We start from the raw sequence: 15,599 nt of genomic DNA, 5'->3' as shown, positions 1-15,599 counted from the left end.
AGCAAGTCTCTGAATCGATACATGCTGAATCTTATTCACAATTTCCATTGTAACTACTTAGGCATGTTTATCCCTCTACAACATGCATATGAACAAAATCATGCAGACATCATGATCCAACAGTCATATCTATTGTGTGTACACAGTATGTAGGCCCACGAAACTATACCTAGTAGAGTGGAAGGGGTATTCGACTCAAATCATACTTAACAAGCTTGCACATTTTACATACTGTAATTAGTAATTTAGTAGTACTTTGTAGTTAGCAATTTAAATGCTATCCATTGTTTCTTCTGCGATTTCTAAATTATGCCAACAGCAACAAGTGATTTTTATAAAACAACTACTGTACCTGTCTGCGTGGCTTTCCTACATTTAATTAATGTTAACTCCCAATTGATGTTTAGTACAACACATTGAGAAATGCATGTCTGTCTGTACTCTAGCGTGTACTAGTAATTGTACTCGCAAGTACTACTGTGGCACTCACAGCAGATCGGGTGTGTCCTCTTGCGTACTCGGCAACAACGACAAAAAGTGTGTACTCACGCTCCTACCTGCACCAACTACACACTACCAGTTTGTACTCTTGAGGACAACATTGGATTATTATCATGTGAAACTATTCAATAGATTACAGTAAATATCTTATAAATGCAGCCTGGCTGCATGATGCTGCAGCTGCCCTCCGCACCCTTCCCCACCCCCACAGCATCCTACTTTTGACAAGGAGAATTCATAAAATAATGTTATTACAAAACTGTGTTGCTTTAACAGCTCAGCTGTTCAAGGTGCATGTCTATACAATGCTGACCTTTCCGTGATATACTAGTATTTCCTGAATTTTGTGAATTTTTTTTTTTTTTAACATAAAACAGAGGCTTAGACTTTGGTAAGGTTAGCTAGCCACGTGAGCATCAACTTCTGAATTAATAACTTACTGATAAACACATATATATCATGTTCTCTCAACCCCTCAAATTATTCCCAGCAATCAATTATTAGACAATTAGATATTTGTACCTAAGACTTAAGTCCAGACATAGTTTTAGTGTATCGATGAAATGCATACATGTACATACATGTACACAACAGATATTCAACATACAAGTTATGGTTGTACACATAGTATAGTACCAGGGGTGTTCATGCTGGTCAGCTAAGGTACCGTGACCCTAGAGCAGGCCAGTTCCAGTACACAGACTGCATGTCAACGAAATGTAACATCAGCTCAGGCTATATAAACATTTAGTGAATTAAAATTAAAACTGCTGTATAAATTGTGACTTAAAACCGCACAACTTAACTGGTTCTAAGGCTGTTGAAGATTGACAGTAATTTCACTATTACAGTAGTACCCCATCTCCTTTGGCATCGATTGTGGAATGGTAGAAGTGCAAAGAAAAGGGCAGTTACCCTATGGAGGGTCAATGGAGTGGGGGAGGGGAGGGATAGGGCAAGGCTTTTACTGCAGTTGTTACTAAAGCTTGGTAGATTGTGGTGCATGTATATATGTACAGTATCATGATGTATGTGTGTATGTTAAAGACATATGGATCAACATGGGTGCGTGCATGTGTGTATGTATGCGTGTACGTACGGATGTACACTATACATGTATACATTCATGCATCAATACTGTACACACTTAGGAGACAGGTATTAAGAGAGTATAGAAATAAATTTTTAAAAACACCTTTAAAAGTTTTTGCAATTTTCACATGTATGACTTACCTTCCATGGAGGCTGTTAATCTTGCAGAATTTAAACATCTATGCTAAATATTACATCCACTGTTTCATTTGAGAGGTAATGAATTACCTAGAGAATTTAAGGCAGTAAACTTTATAAGTACTCCAATTTGATCCCATGCATAACCATGAGCAATGAAAACATGTACTGTATTGCTTACAGGTGGAATTTAAGCTCAGATAACATCCAAATGTAGTCCAAAAAGTATCTCAGCAAGAATTACACAGATTGTATCAATTGAATGAAATCCTCACGGAATATATTTTTCTTATTCCTTGTCATGGATCGTTACTGCGATCGGATAACCTCACTGGTTCCTTCCAATGGATATCACATACATGTACTGTACATCCTGCAACAATTATCAGGATTCTTGTTAGAGAATAAAGGCTTAATTCTATATATGCTTGAAAGCAGTGCTTGAAATAGCACAGTGCGTGCTCCATTCATGAGAAAGAACTTCCAGAAAGTAACGTCTGTACGTACAGTAACCACAGAGGCTTGTAATATATATCTATTTGCTACTGTAAAAGCTTACTGCAGAATTATGTCCACATGTAAACAGACCTTTACATTCATTTAGTGCAAATTATTATTACACATCACTCAGATACCAGATAAATATTCCAAAATTTTCAGAAAGTGCAAATAAATGTTTGCAGATATTAAAGAGGGGAGTGAAGTAAATATACATGTATATAAACGGCATGTACGCAGTACCATCCAACAGAATTTCTTTCAGCTGTGCAGTAATGTTGTGATGCCACTGCACAGTGCTATGATACGGTATAGGTACCGATGTACATAAAGGAATCTCATAGCCATCTATATCATTACAATAACAAGACTAATTCACCCATGTAATATATTTACAGTGCAGTACAAGTACTTGCTATATATTTGTGCACGTACTGGGCTATACATTGGCAGACTGGCATGTTATCATTACAAGTACTTTCGTTAGTTTGTTTATAAACTCCAGTGCTCACAAAGTTCAAAGTTCAATCCTGGATAATTGATCAAGTAAAATAAACTGACTGTACTGTGGACTCATACATACTTTACCAAGACAAATGTCACAGTACATAATACACAGTTCTATATTGAAGCAAAAGAACAAGATAAGTTGAACTGACTAACTGTACAGTGTAGATACACATGTACGCAAAAGCTCTTCAATTTAATACAGAATCCGACTGGAAAACACAGTCTTTAAAACCTGACAAAACTGTCGCGCACAAGCTTCTTTAGTTTTCGAAATTAATGGTCGCGGTCACATCGCGTTCAGTCGTTATTCACTGTGAACTTTAGTAAAGTCGATTCCTAACTTCACCGCTAAGGCAAATCTGAGTACTACAATGCATGCATACGTACAGCACAACTGTACATAAATACAGCACAGGTACTGCAGTGTACAGTACAGTATGTCACAATATTTTCAATCAGGAAATTATTTCAGACAGAAATCTTGACCGTTTTTTACATGCCCAGATCTAAGTAGCTAACACATGATACTAGATCTACTTTATTTTCCCTGTCGAAAATTATTCATTTCCACTTGCAGGCCATTTTAAATTTTTACACATTGCAAGAGAAATGGCATACTGTTATAATAGGCCTGCCTGTTTGTGTGTGTAAGTATGTGTACACATGCACATGTATGTACAGTACAGCATATATGTACACAATGAAGAAGAGGATGTCTTTAAAAGGTACAAAGTACAATACAAGACAGAGCTATGTACAGTAATAATTAGGACATGAGAAGCTCTACGTGGATACTACGCATTCTTCATGAAGGAATAGTACCGTGTAATCGTCCTGTGATATCGTAGGCTCAAATGCATGGTCTCCTAATCAAGTACAGTACTTAAACAGAATTGATATAGTCTAATATATTGCATAGATCTGACAGTTACACTCAGATATGCTAGACTGGCAATTACTTGACCCTGATTCTGTGCACACATTTATACACACACATGTTCAGTACATTAATTACTGTAGGGTAGGTGATAAAATGAGATTTTAATGGCAACATTGAGTGTGGACATAAGTACAGGTGCACATCAATTTATCTACCTTAGTGTACATACAGTAGGTCCTGTGACCTTTAGTTAGCTAGTACTATAGATAGTGCAACATGTACTGTAAAGTTCACATTATATGTATGTTAAATCTAACTGGAGGGACCAAAGGATACTGCATACAGTAACCGTGGCCAACTTGAGTACTCAGAACATACCAAAATGACTTATAAGAAGCCATGACCCACAAAACATATAGACCCACGGCCCAGGATCTTCCAAGATCGAAGTCTGAGCCACGACCCACCAGATCAATCTAAGCAACCCCCTCAGAATGGATGCTCCGAATGCATGAGGGGTAACTTGGGCTATGGACCCTTGATGTAAAAAGAAATAACTTTCTACATCAACCTTCGTCTGCAGAAGACTTTTACATCTGTCGCCTGAACGGAAATTCTGTATTAAAGGTAGACCCGAACGAGACATGAACACCGACAGACCTGTCTAAAGGGAGACGGACGCGACTAATTGATTTGTCGAAAATTATCATTCACATTCCGTGCTTGCATAAATTAATGCTCTTGCATCCGACATTGATCCTCCATCCAGCCCGCTATAAAATACATGGATGCGTCCAGGGTCCTACTTTATTTAATTCCACAATTGGAAAAAAAGATCCCGATCCCTTCTAATGTTATTCATGAACATGAAGCAAGTCATGTTCAAAATATAATGCAGCCATACATCTTTCTTGAACATGCATTGATGCTATTCAGTACAGTATTGTATGTATGTATACTTTAAAGTACAACAGCATATATGCACATGAGTGCCTTTAATCCTCTCTTTGTCCCTCCACAGTTTATCTCCTTCTTCTCCTCTTCTCCTGTTGCTTTCTGCTTATAATCCCCTTTCATCCATCTCATTGTGTTCACCGTGCTCATTTACCTGTCTGTATTCTGTGCGTGTTTTTGTCCCCTCTGTTACTGTAACTTGTCATTTAGCCTCTGAAGAAGATCCTGCTAGGATCGAAACGTCAGGCCAACTTACTTTTACACATTCTATTACACAGGCTCTCTAGTGGATAAGCAGTTTGCACACAGTTTTATTTTATTTTGAAGTTGCATTAATAATGTACAGTACTGTACATCTTTTCCATACTGTATCTCTAATTCTCAAGCCGATGTGAAACTGCTGATTGTAACCCCAAATTGCTATTAATCCCGATCCCCGATGCTAAATTTTTAAAATTATTTTCAAAGACTTCAATCTTAACCTTTGCACAAAATTCTTCCATCTTTTCTGTGTTAAATGGGGGGAAAAAAGCACAACACAACAGCACAGCTATCATGCCCAGCTCAAGGTCCCCTGGGGAAAACAAATTATGTTCATACATGTTAGTAAACACAATACATTGCCATAATAAGCTTAACTTTTCTAGGTCAGGTTAATACAATATCACTTTAAATAGCGATAGTTGCCATGGTTCCTCATTGTCAAAAATCTTTTTCCCAGGTCTATGGAAACCATGCCTACATAGGTGGAATATTTCTGCACTGTTATCATAGAGCTCCCCATATATACAGTAGCCATGGTAATTGTTGTAAACCACTGTGCAAGCATTGACAATACCACCAAATTTGATATGATAAACTCACCCATGCACACCCAGTGTACAACTTAACAAGGACAACAGGGAGATACCTATAGTAGTGACTGACATAGATAGCTTACAGTGCACTGTGCTTGTTACAAGGAGTTGCTCGTTAGTCAAGGCAATGTACAATTTATGGCCATCCAGCCAATGCAAAACAACAAAACCCTGTCATTCTTTTTTCTTTGAAGGTTACACAGGGACGAACATTATCCTATAAAACTGCTGAGTTTACATATCTTGAGCCCTCACCCCCACACCCCCCTACTATACAATGTAGGATAGCCCTATCCTACTATACAATGTAGGGTAGCCCTATCCTACTATACAATGTAGGGTAGCCCTATCCTACTATACAATGTAGGGTGGCCCTATCCTACTAGAGCTGTTGATTGTATGTCATGTCTGTGCTCTACCAAACTACCACTATAGTTACAAGTTAACCGCCCGGCAATAACAATAATTAAATTACATTCTTGGAGAAAAATATTCCAAAATCTAAGAAATGTGGCAAGAACCACAAGCCCATGAAATACAAATAAGTAGAAAATATTTTTACTCCAGTTTGTTAACACAAAAAGAGACACATTTTTGAAAGAAAAACATTATCACCATGCATCTGAGGACCTATAGGAATGCAAATAAAATTCTCAAAGGGGAGGAGAGGTGGACCCACTCCCCATAGACCTCTTCCCCACACCACACATTCCATCTTCAACATTCTGTCCCAGATCTCTATTAAAACACTCTGGTCACCTTTACTGTATGCACAGTATGCTCAAACCAAGGATCATTTGACACAAATACCTTACATCCAACTTTCTAGTAATTATTGACATGTTATTGAATTATTCAAATTCCACCCCTTGCTACAGTACTTTCTCTTTTGTTCAAATAGTTTTGGTTTGAACCCACACCCACTAAGTACTGTACATAATGACCATACAATACTGTACATGTGTATATTGCTACACACTGCCTATATATCCTATTCCATGCAGGTGGTCTCTTGTGAGTAATCTAGCACATTTACCAGAAAGGGAAACTATATGGTGATATACAGTATGTTAAAGGTTGAAATTCCAGTATGACTGATCTTAACTTGTTTTCACCCCGTTTTCCTTTTTCTTTGGATTGAACCTCAAATAAACTTTTGAGATTTGTTGGCATATATTCAACTCCTCTATTAAATTGACAAAAAAACGAAATTCACAAAGTTGTACAAGGGGTCAAACAGAGGGAAATATCTTTGGCAACTCACTGTAGTATCGGATCTCTATATGCTGTACACACATCTAGCTGACATATATTCACCATTGACACAGCCACTAAATATATATGTAAATTATATAAGTATGTACAGTCATACAGTAATGTATGTACAGTATACTGTACGATAAAGACCTTTTCTTTCACATTGACACCATATTACTTAACAGTGTCTATAGTACTGTTGTACTGATTGTATGAACTGGGTTCTGAAAGTAAATTTACGGTACAGTTCAGGGGAATACAAATTTTATCTGAATGCCACAAATATAAATTCCTCTTTCACCATGCTGTCAAAAAAAATAATTATAATGAAAAAAATTCACCTGGATTGAAATATATAAAAAGTTTTACAATATCACGTAACTTAAGAGGTAGTCAGTATAGGCCCCAAATTATAACACGCTATAATTGCTAGAAGTTTTCAAAAGGTACTTTCCTGGAGGTCTTTAACTCTCCAAAATTGTTCTCAGACATTTTTAAGAAACACACAAGATGGCTGAATGTCCCAGTGAGGAATATTTCCTCGAAGGTTGTAATAAAAACCAGTTTAAGAATTTTGACCAAACTAAAGGTGACCATATTTGAATATCTAGCATATATTTGGGGCCCATACAGCATACTTTACCATTAATTTCCCAAATCTCAAACAAAGCAGTAACTTGTCACAGTAATTCGATGAAAGGTGGATTTGTTTTTGTTTTGAACAGACATGTAATGTAAGTACATGTGTGACATACCTGTTAATGTGTAACGTACAGTACTGACTATGCAGCAAAGATGAAAATATATACAGAAAATTCTAAATATATAGTACTGCTTGCAGCAGGTTAGTAGGCCTCCTGTACAACAGCTGTGCGTCTGTCCGTTCAAATGACCCTTTACGACATACAGTGATTACACACATGAGTAGTGTCAAAACAGGTACCTGTAGTACAGTAGCTACAGGTATGTGATTTTCCCATTATATTTGTCATTTACATTTGCCATTTATATTTGCCATCATGTATCGAGCTGCACACAGTACAGTTGGTCTAAGGATCTGCCTCTTCATTTACTTTCTTTGTAAAGCGCTTTGAGCAGTAACTTTTGTTTACTGATTTGGCGCTATATAAGTCTCATTTATTATTATTATTTTATTTATTATTATTATTTTTTATTATTTTATTATTTTATTTTTTATTTTTTTTTTATTTTTATTATTATTTTATTTTATTATTATTTTATTATTATATTATTATTATTATTATTCAATAATCACAGAAAGAGGTCCTGATTACAACAGTTCTGTAAGATTCGAGCAGATACAAACTGCCATAGTCGAATAACCAACATGTTCTAAACACGCACAATGTTAGGTGGTTTACCAGTTCACTTATACACTTGAGGTAGAAGGAGAGTGTGCTGAGGCTGTGAGGAGACAGGTTAGCTAGGAGCATAGTAAATTTACTATTTACACAAGTACAACTTAATTAACATAAATTCAATAGTTAACACCCTTTCTAATGTACATAGATCTATGTACACAATATTCTAACTGAAAAGATGATTGTCTCAAATTATGTACACTGAATATGGATATTATTCTTTCTTCTTTCTTCCTTCAAGCCTGTATGAAACATGGCTTCAGTAGGAAATTCAGCTAGTACCTATGAATGCCATTTATATATTAAGTACAATTTAGCAAGAATGCAAAATTGACTGAAATTCAATTCATCATTCTTTCTAACATATTGTAGATATAGACAAGTACACAGTAACACAAGATGCAAAAATATATATGTCTCAACATTTGTTATATATAATACTAAGTATACTCTTAAATTTGGCTTTTTTCCTAGGTACGTTATATGAAACATGAGCATGAACACATGAAATTAGGCTAGCTCTGTGAATTATGCCATACTAAGTATAATTCAGCAATCTTAACATTTCTATGATTTCTATTGTTGATTGATAAATTATTGAAAGTTCTCCAGACCTGTATCAATTGATGAAGAGATCCTAACTTTCCAGACAGCAGCTCAGAGACAGAATCCTTATTCATGCTATGCAAGGACAATTTATTAAAGCAACACGGGGGGAGAGAAAATGAACGATGAATGAAATTCATTAAAGCATTCGGTTGCACTTTCAATATATAGGATACAACCCTACTGAAGGTGTTAATAGTACCAGTACATTTGTATACATGTACATACATATATACCGTATACATACAGTACAAACTGTATATACAGTATATACTGTACACATACAGTGCCATCTCCATCACGATAGGGATTTCCATTAACTACCTGACAATACTATTGCACACAAAGTGTCTATTAATAAGGGGTTAATCAACGGTCTAGCGTGCGTTACTCACAGGATTAATGCACGATCGGGGGATAATGCAAGCGATGCACGAGGGCGGAGCCCGAGTGCATCCAGCGATAGCATTAAGTGCATTAATCATGTGAGTAACGCACGCTAGACCGTTCATTAACCCCTTTCATTCATACACTACCATTTGTGTGGGGGAAAAATCATAAAACAAAACATTTTTGGTTACCTGATAACCAAAGATTTATTAAAGTGATGCCCCGTAATTTTCCCGTGCGTTACTCACAGGATTAACCACCGTCAGCTGACCTGAATGGACCAATAGGATTTAGGAATCTTTACTAAGTATGAATGAACAGTAAATTATTCCCCAATTAACATACATGTCCAGTACTGTGTATGCACACTGTAATTAGACAAATAAGAAACGGCGACCGTCTTTAAGATAGCAAACACTATCACTCGCACCAATTAACAATGATTCACTTGACTTTGTAACATACCATCAACTTAATAATGCATTCTAATCTATGTAGCCTATGTACTTGGTAACATTTTAGCACTGCATTCCCTTTTCCCCCCTCTCCCTCTCCCTTCCCCTCCCTGCCTCCCCCTCCCTCTCCCTTCCCCCTCCCCCACAGAGTCTCTTCAGGATCAACACCCTCTTCATCTTCCTTTCAAATCTACTGACCATTCTGAAGGCTTACAGCTACAACTCTGAGAATTCATGTTTTGTAGTAAATATAGAAAATTTGGTGAAGTTTCCTGAAGTCTAATTTATGTTTTGACCAGAATTTAAGGTACATAACATTATAACCTAGATATATGTTGCTTTAATATGTTCTTCCTGGAAACTCAGACTAATTCATGGCCTTCTGATTACATAATAGTTACCTTAGGATGGAGCAGATAGGGTGACTGATATACATACATATACAGTGCAGGCCAATAGGGAATTAGCATGCTGTCTGGAGACCTTCATCGAAATCATTGCCTGTTGTAGTAGAGTATACATGATGTAGGCCAACTGTCAAAAAGCTGCTTTACTATTGTACATAGAGTCATTGTTAGTATCTGGTATTAATGTTTACAAATGCCACAATGTACAGTATAATAGTATGTGTGTGTGTGATTGTGTCTGTGTACACATATATATTGTTAATATGTGTGACAGTTGTTTTTGACATTTCTTAAAGTATATACATGTCTAAGATTTTGGGTTGGGGTTAAATACAGTGTATTGAATTGATTTTATTTTATTTTATTCGCACTCAGATTGTTCAAAATACAAAAATATTACAAAGACATACAGTAAAAGACAAATAGGACGGAATTGAAAAGAACAAAAAGAGTAACAGGAGTTAAACCCATTAGGCTGACAGAAGGTCGGCCCATTTCCAATGGGGCCCTATAAAATCATAAATTTTTTGTATTCAAAATTTTGCATAGCAGTTATAGAAGGCTCTGAACCCTTGTCTCTTTAATATCAATAGTTCATGGCAACTCCCAATGTGTAGTAGACAGACCTTTACAGCAAGCGATAGCAAGCAGATTTACCATGAACGGACTCTTTGTATACATACGATTTGAAACTTTGCAGAACATCTGCTCATATATATGCCATATAAATAAAGACCTACAATTGGTCAAATCTGCTCCTTCCCCCAACCTGGTACATCACATTCAAAGCATCTCATCTCAAAGTCAATTAAAGTCTAACTCAACCAACCCTAAACCGCCACTTGGAATACTTTGTACAGCTCTCTCACGTACAGTACAGTACTAGAGGCAGAACCACACAGAAACACATATATAGTGCAGGCTTAATTTAGGATCGAAAAGTGGCAAATTTAAGCAGGCATATCTAGAATTTGGGAAGAGCCCCCTGAAGCAAGATGCCAGCAAGGGACGCCTCTTAATTCCTATTAAAGTTAATACTTTGCAGAATCTTCCATGTCCAGCAACCGACCCATTCCTTAAAATTCATGGCCAACCCAAACAAAAGATAGACAGTAATCTGCATGTTACATAACAGTTACCTTGTTAGGTGAAGGATGCAGTCTCTAAGAGACACTAGAGTCTCAATAATGTCTGGAAACCTTGGCTAACATTGTCTGCTTTAATTTCAAACTGTGCTGACTAAGGATGTGTCCTGTGTGGATGCCCTAGCCTGTATAATACATACATACTGTAGTAAATGTAAACTGCCTTGATATATACATACGTACATTTACAATTGGTATACTGTGTACTATGTATTGTACTGTGCACTTGACTGTGTACTGAGCTGTACTGTGCTGTACTAAATACAGTAGTGTACTGTACTGTATACTGTGCTGTACTATATAGTGTACTGTGCTGTACTGTACTGTATACTGTACTGTGTACTTTATTGTGTACTGTGCTGTACTGTACTGTGTTGTGCTACACTATGTAGTGTACTATATACTGTACTGTACTGTGTGCTGTACAGTATATACTGTGTGCTATACTGTACTGAGCTGTACTGTACTATAGTGTACTGTGCTGTACTGTATACTGTGCTGTACTGTATACTGTGCTGTACTATATAGTGTACTGTACTGTGCTGTACTGCATACTTTACTGTGTACTTTATTGTGTACTGTGCTGTACTGTACTGTGTTGTGCTATACTGTGTAGTGTTCTATATACTGTGCTGTACTGTGTGCTGTACTGTACTGTGTGCTGTACTGTACTGTGTGCTATACTGTGCTGTACTGTGCAGTTCTATATAGTGTACTGTACTGTATACTGTACTGTGTACTTTATTGTGTACTGTGCTGTACTGTACTGCGTTGTGCTATACTGTGTAGTGTTCTATATACTGTACTGTACTGTGCTGTACTGCATACTTTACTGTGTACTTTATTGTGTACTGTGCTGTACTGTACTGTGTTGTGCTATACTGTGTAGTGTTCTATATACTGTACTGTACTGTGTGCTGTACTGTACTGTGTGCTGTACTGTACTGTGTGCTGTACTGTGCAGTACTATATAGTGTACTGTACTGTATACTGTACTGTGTACTTTATTGTGTACTGTGCTGTACTGTACTGTGTTGTGCTGTGTAGTGTTCTGTATACTGTACTGTGTGCTGTACTGTGTTCTGTACATAATGTTTACTGTGTGCTATACTGTATACCGTACTGTGCAGTACTATATAGTGTGCTATACTGTATACCGTACTGTGCAGTACTATATAGTGTGCTATACTGTATACCGTACTGTGCAGTACTATATAGTGTGCTATACTGTATACCGTACTGTGCAGTACTATATATATAGTGTGCTATACTGTATACCGTACTGTGCAGTACTATATAGTGTGCTATACTGTATACCGTACTGTGCAGTACTATATATATAGTGTGCTATACTGTATACCGTACTGTGCAGTACTATATATATAGTGTGCTATACTGTATACCGTACTGTGCAGTACTATAGTGTGCTATACTGTATACCTTACTGTGCTTTACTGTGTACTTTACTGTGTACTGTACTATATTTGCACGTGTCTGTCTAACTACTCTGCATTTTGCATATAAGATCCTCTTTTTTCTTTAAATATCTGCTCTTTTGGGAACCATGATCATCACACTGCACTAAACATATAATGCAAAGGGCCGCCATGATCACAGTCACACGGTAAAGATTGAGATAGGGGCGGAGACTATCCCTAGATGCTGAAACTGCTGTAAACAACCACCCTCTGCGATAGTACACAGGTCTACAGGTTCTACACACATAAAATATATAAAGTGAACAGTTAGACCAACAGTTGACATATTTTATTACAGTAACCTACCTACCTACAGGATGTCTGTTACTTGAGATTGGTAATATTATGTTTTTAAACCATAGCAGAAGAACTCTTTCTCACAGCAAATTTTGCCCCCCTGATTCTGAGACCTACGTGATATTGGCTTGTTTATTCTCTCTCTCCTCTCTCTATGTGTGTCTGGGAACAACACCTTATCAACCTACTTTCTACAATTGTATTCTTTACATTCCTGTATACTTGTATGTACTCTTAAGCAGGCATCCGCTAACAATGTCTCCATGATCCAAACATGTATGTGACTTCAAAACTGAACCAAAAATAACTTTATTATAGAAATTGACCTATGATTTGCTCTGAAAACATTCCAAAAAGGATACGGTGTACGAGTTGTTAAAAAACATGCTTACAGTACATTTAACTACAAGGTAACAAACAGTACAGTGAACTACCGCATGTTACAGTACACTGTAGAGTCTGCTATATATTCAAAATCAATTCCAACTTCGATTTTCTTGCAACAAATTTATATTTTATATCGCATTATCGATGGAAAAGGATGGCCTGCTGACTACATATAGTATACTTTACGTACATATAGTATGATGACTACATATAGTACACTCATAATTACACTAACATTCTAAGCTTGCAACGTCTAATCTGACATTGATGTTGTCAACATTATACAGAAATATATTGGTAGATTAACCTAACAATATTTACTTCCAATAGTAACACCATTATGCATCTAAGCACCCTTAATTTAGTAAAAAAAATGCTCAAAGAAGAGGGGGGGGGGATCTCACCAGTATGCCCTTCCATATCAATGGGCTACGTTTTTCAGGCAAACAGTTACAGCTGCCCCCACCCAACAACAAAAGTCAAATTGGGCTCCTACGCCCATGCGACTCGCATGAGTACAGCCTCCAGTGTCTCTGATTCCATGATCATGCAATGTCAAATAAATCACTGAGTCACAAATTCTTTATCTTTCAGTTATATAGACAATAAATTCTATGATATTTGTAATCTGCAATGAAGTGGAAGGAGAGTCTGTAATGTACTTCAGATCCTGACTATAATTGCTGAATCTAGTTTCATAACCTGTACTAAGTACTGGAGCTGTAGCTGCAGGTGGGTGATCCCCATCAGAACTTTTTTTGTTACTTTATGAGTTACCCTCGGAGAGCCCTGAGGTGATTCCGGATCCTACCATCGTCCTTTATTATGTATAATGAACCAATCAAGAACCAGTGCTCAGCTGATCACAGACTTGTCAATTGTGTTTAACTCTGCTATGTTCCAAAACTGATCTCCCTAAGCATACAGTATACTGTATGTACAATAGTACTTATATGTGTCTAGGGTATTTACAATCACTACAGTATGATAAAATACTTACCAGTCTCAAATCTACCACACAAGTCATATAGCAACAAAAGAAGAACAACAGCTAAGTGTGCAAGTAAATTACCTGCTAGCTTGTCTGGCTGGGCCATTCTTGAGCATGACCTTTGCCTCCATGATTAGCCCCTGCCCACGACCCTTCCTCAAGACCCCTGCTCAAGACCCCCGCTCAAGACCCACGCTCAAGATCCCCGCTCACGATACCCGCTCAAGATCCCCGTTCAAGACCCACACTCAAGATCCCTGCTCCAGACCCCTGCTCATGACCCCTGCTCATGACCCCTGCTCAAGACCCCAGCTCATGATCCCTTCTCCAAACCCCTGTTCCAGACCCTGTTCCAGACCCTCCTCCTCAAGTGGGAACCATGGTTGCCTTGCATCCACCTTTTACTGTACACAGGAAAATAGGCAGAAAATGAAAAGTCAACGTTTTTTAGCCAAATTGCCGCTGTTGGTTTTCCTTCTCAAAATTGATGCCATCTATATAATAGGTAGGAGACAGACAGGTACAGTTAGAGAGGTACAGAGGAAAGAGAGAAGCAAATCACAGTATGGTCAGCAGATGATAACTACCCTAGTACCATCTATAGGCTGTGTACAGAGTCTCTAGCTCTAACAATCACTGTCCAGAGAGCCTGCATTGTAATCATGGGTCCAGTGAGAATTCCCAGGACACTGATTATAAGCCATAGCCCTGCACACTGCTTGCAATCTATAGGTCTACACATACATACTGTGCATATATATACTGTACAGTATGTTAAATGTAAACAGTATAGGGCCTACTGTATATTATGGTGAGTTCGTATGGAATGATACATGGGTGCTGGACAAAGTAAGTAACACACTTTAGGTTCTCACAGACGGTACGGTTAAGAGATACATTTATGTACATATAGTCACAATGACAGCAAACATGGATTAGTAGTCCCACAATTACATTCATTAATTAATGCAAATTGATTGCCAATTAAGTGCCAACCTGACTGACCAAATTCAGCATATTCTTGGCTGATTAAAGATCTAATATACAACCTGCATTTTAAAAGTACCCTAAAGTATGAAAAATTCATGAAAAGTTTGGTAATTAGCATGTTACAGGTGAATAAAGGCTAACACTGGGTCAACAGTACAAGCTGTACAGATTCCAACACAAGACTTAGAAGTCTACAGTATGTTTTTATTTTTTTTACTTTTGTCATAAATAGTTGGAAAATAGAGTTTCTGAATACAATTCCACTTCCACATGAGTTATCAAACCATAAATAGAAAGTGGGACAGTTAACAGATATCCCTTTCGTATTTTTGGCAGGGTACCGTACAGGTAATATGTATGCAGCATTTCCTGTACCACATGAAT

General features: G+C 37.3%; 1 protein-coding gene across 4 annotated transcripts in view; it reads right to left on the bottom strand.

The window, feature by feature from the left end:
• Window positions 1–15,599, bottom strand: part of LOC139983665 (transcriptional regulator protein Pur-beta-like) — a 58,028-nt gene that overhangs the window by 20,701 nt on the left and 21,728 nt on the right. The window contains exon 1 of one of the 4 annotated variants that reach the window (XM_071997382.1): window positions 1,735–1,862. The exons of the other annotated variants lie outside the window; for them this stretch is intronic. Within the exon in view, the coding sequence (XP_071853483.1) occupies window positions 1,735–1,741 (7 nt within the window). The 5' untranslated portion in view covers window positions 1,742–1,862. Of the gene's footprint in view, window positions 1–1,734; window positions 1,863–15,599 lie in introns of those variants that run through there. 4 annotated transcript variants of the gene reach the window in all.

Source organism: Apostichopus japonicus, chromosome 16 (genome assembly GCF_037975245.1).
Source record: "Apostichopus japonicus isolate 1M-3 chromosome 16, ASM3797524v1, whole genome shotgun sequence".
NCBI classification, from domain to species: Eukaryota; Metazoa; Echinodermata; class Holothuroidea; order Aspidochirotida; family Stichopodidae; genus Apostichopus; species Apostichopus japonicus.
The sequence above is the reverse complement of the archived record's forward strand: the minus strand, read 5'-3'. Positions and strand labels throughout refer to the sequence as shown.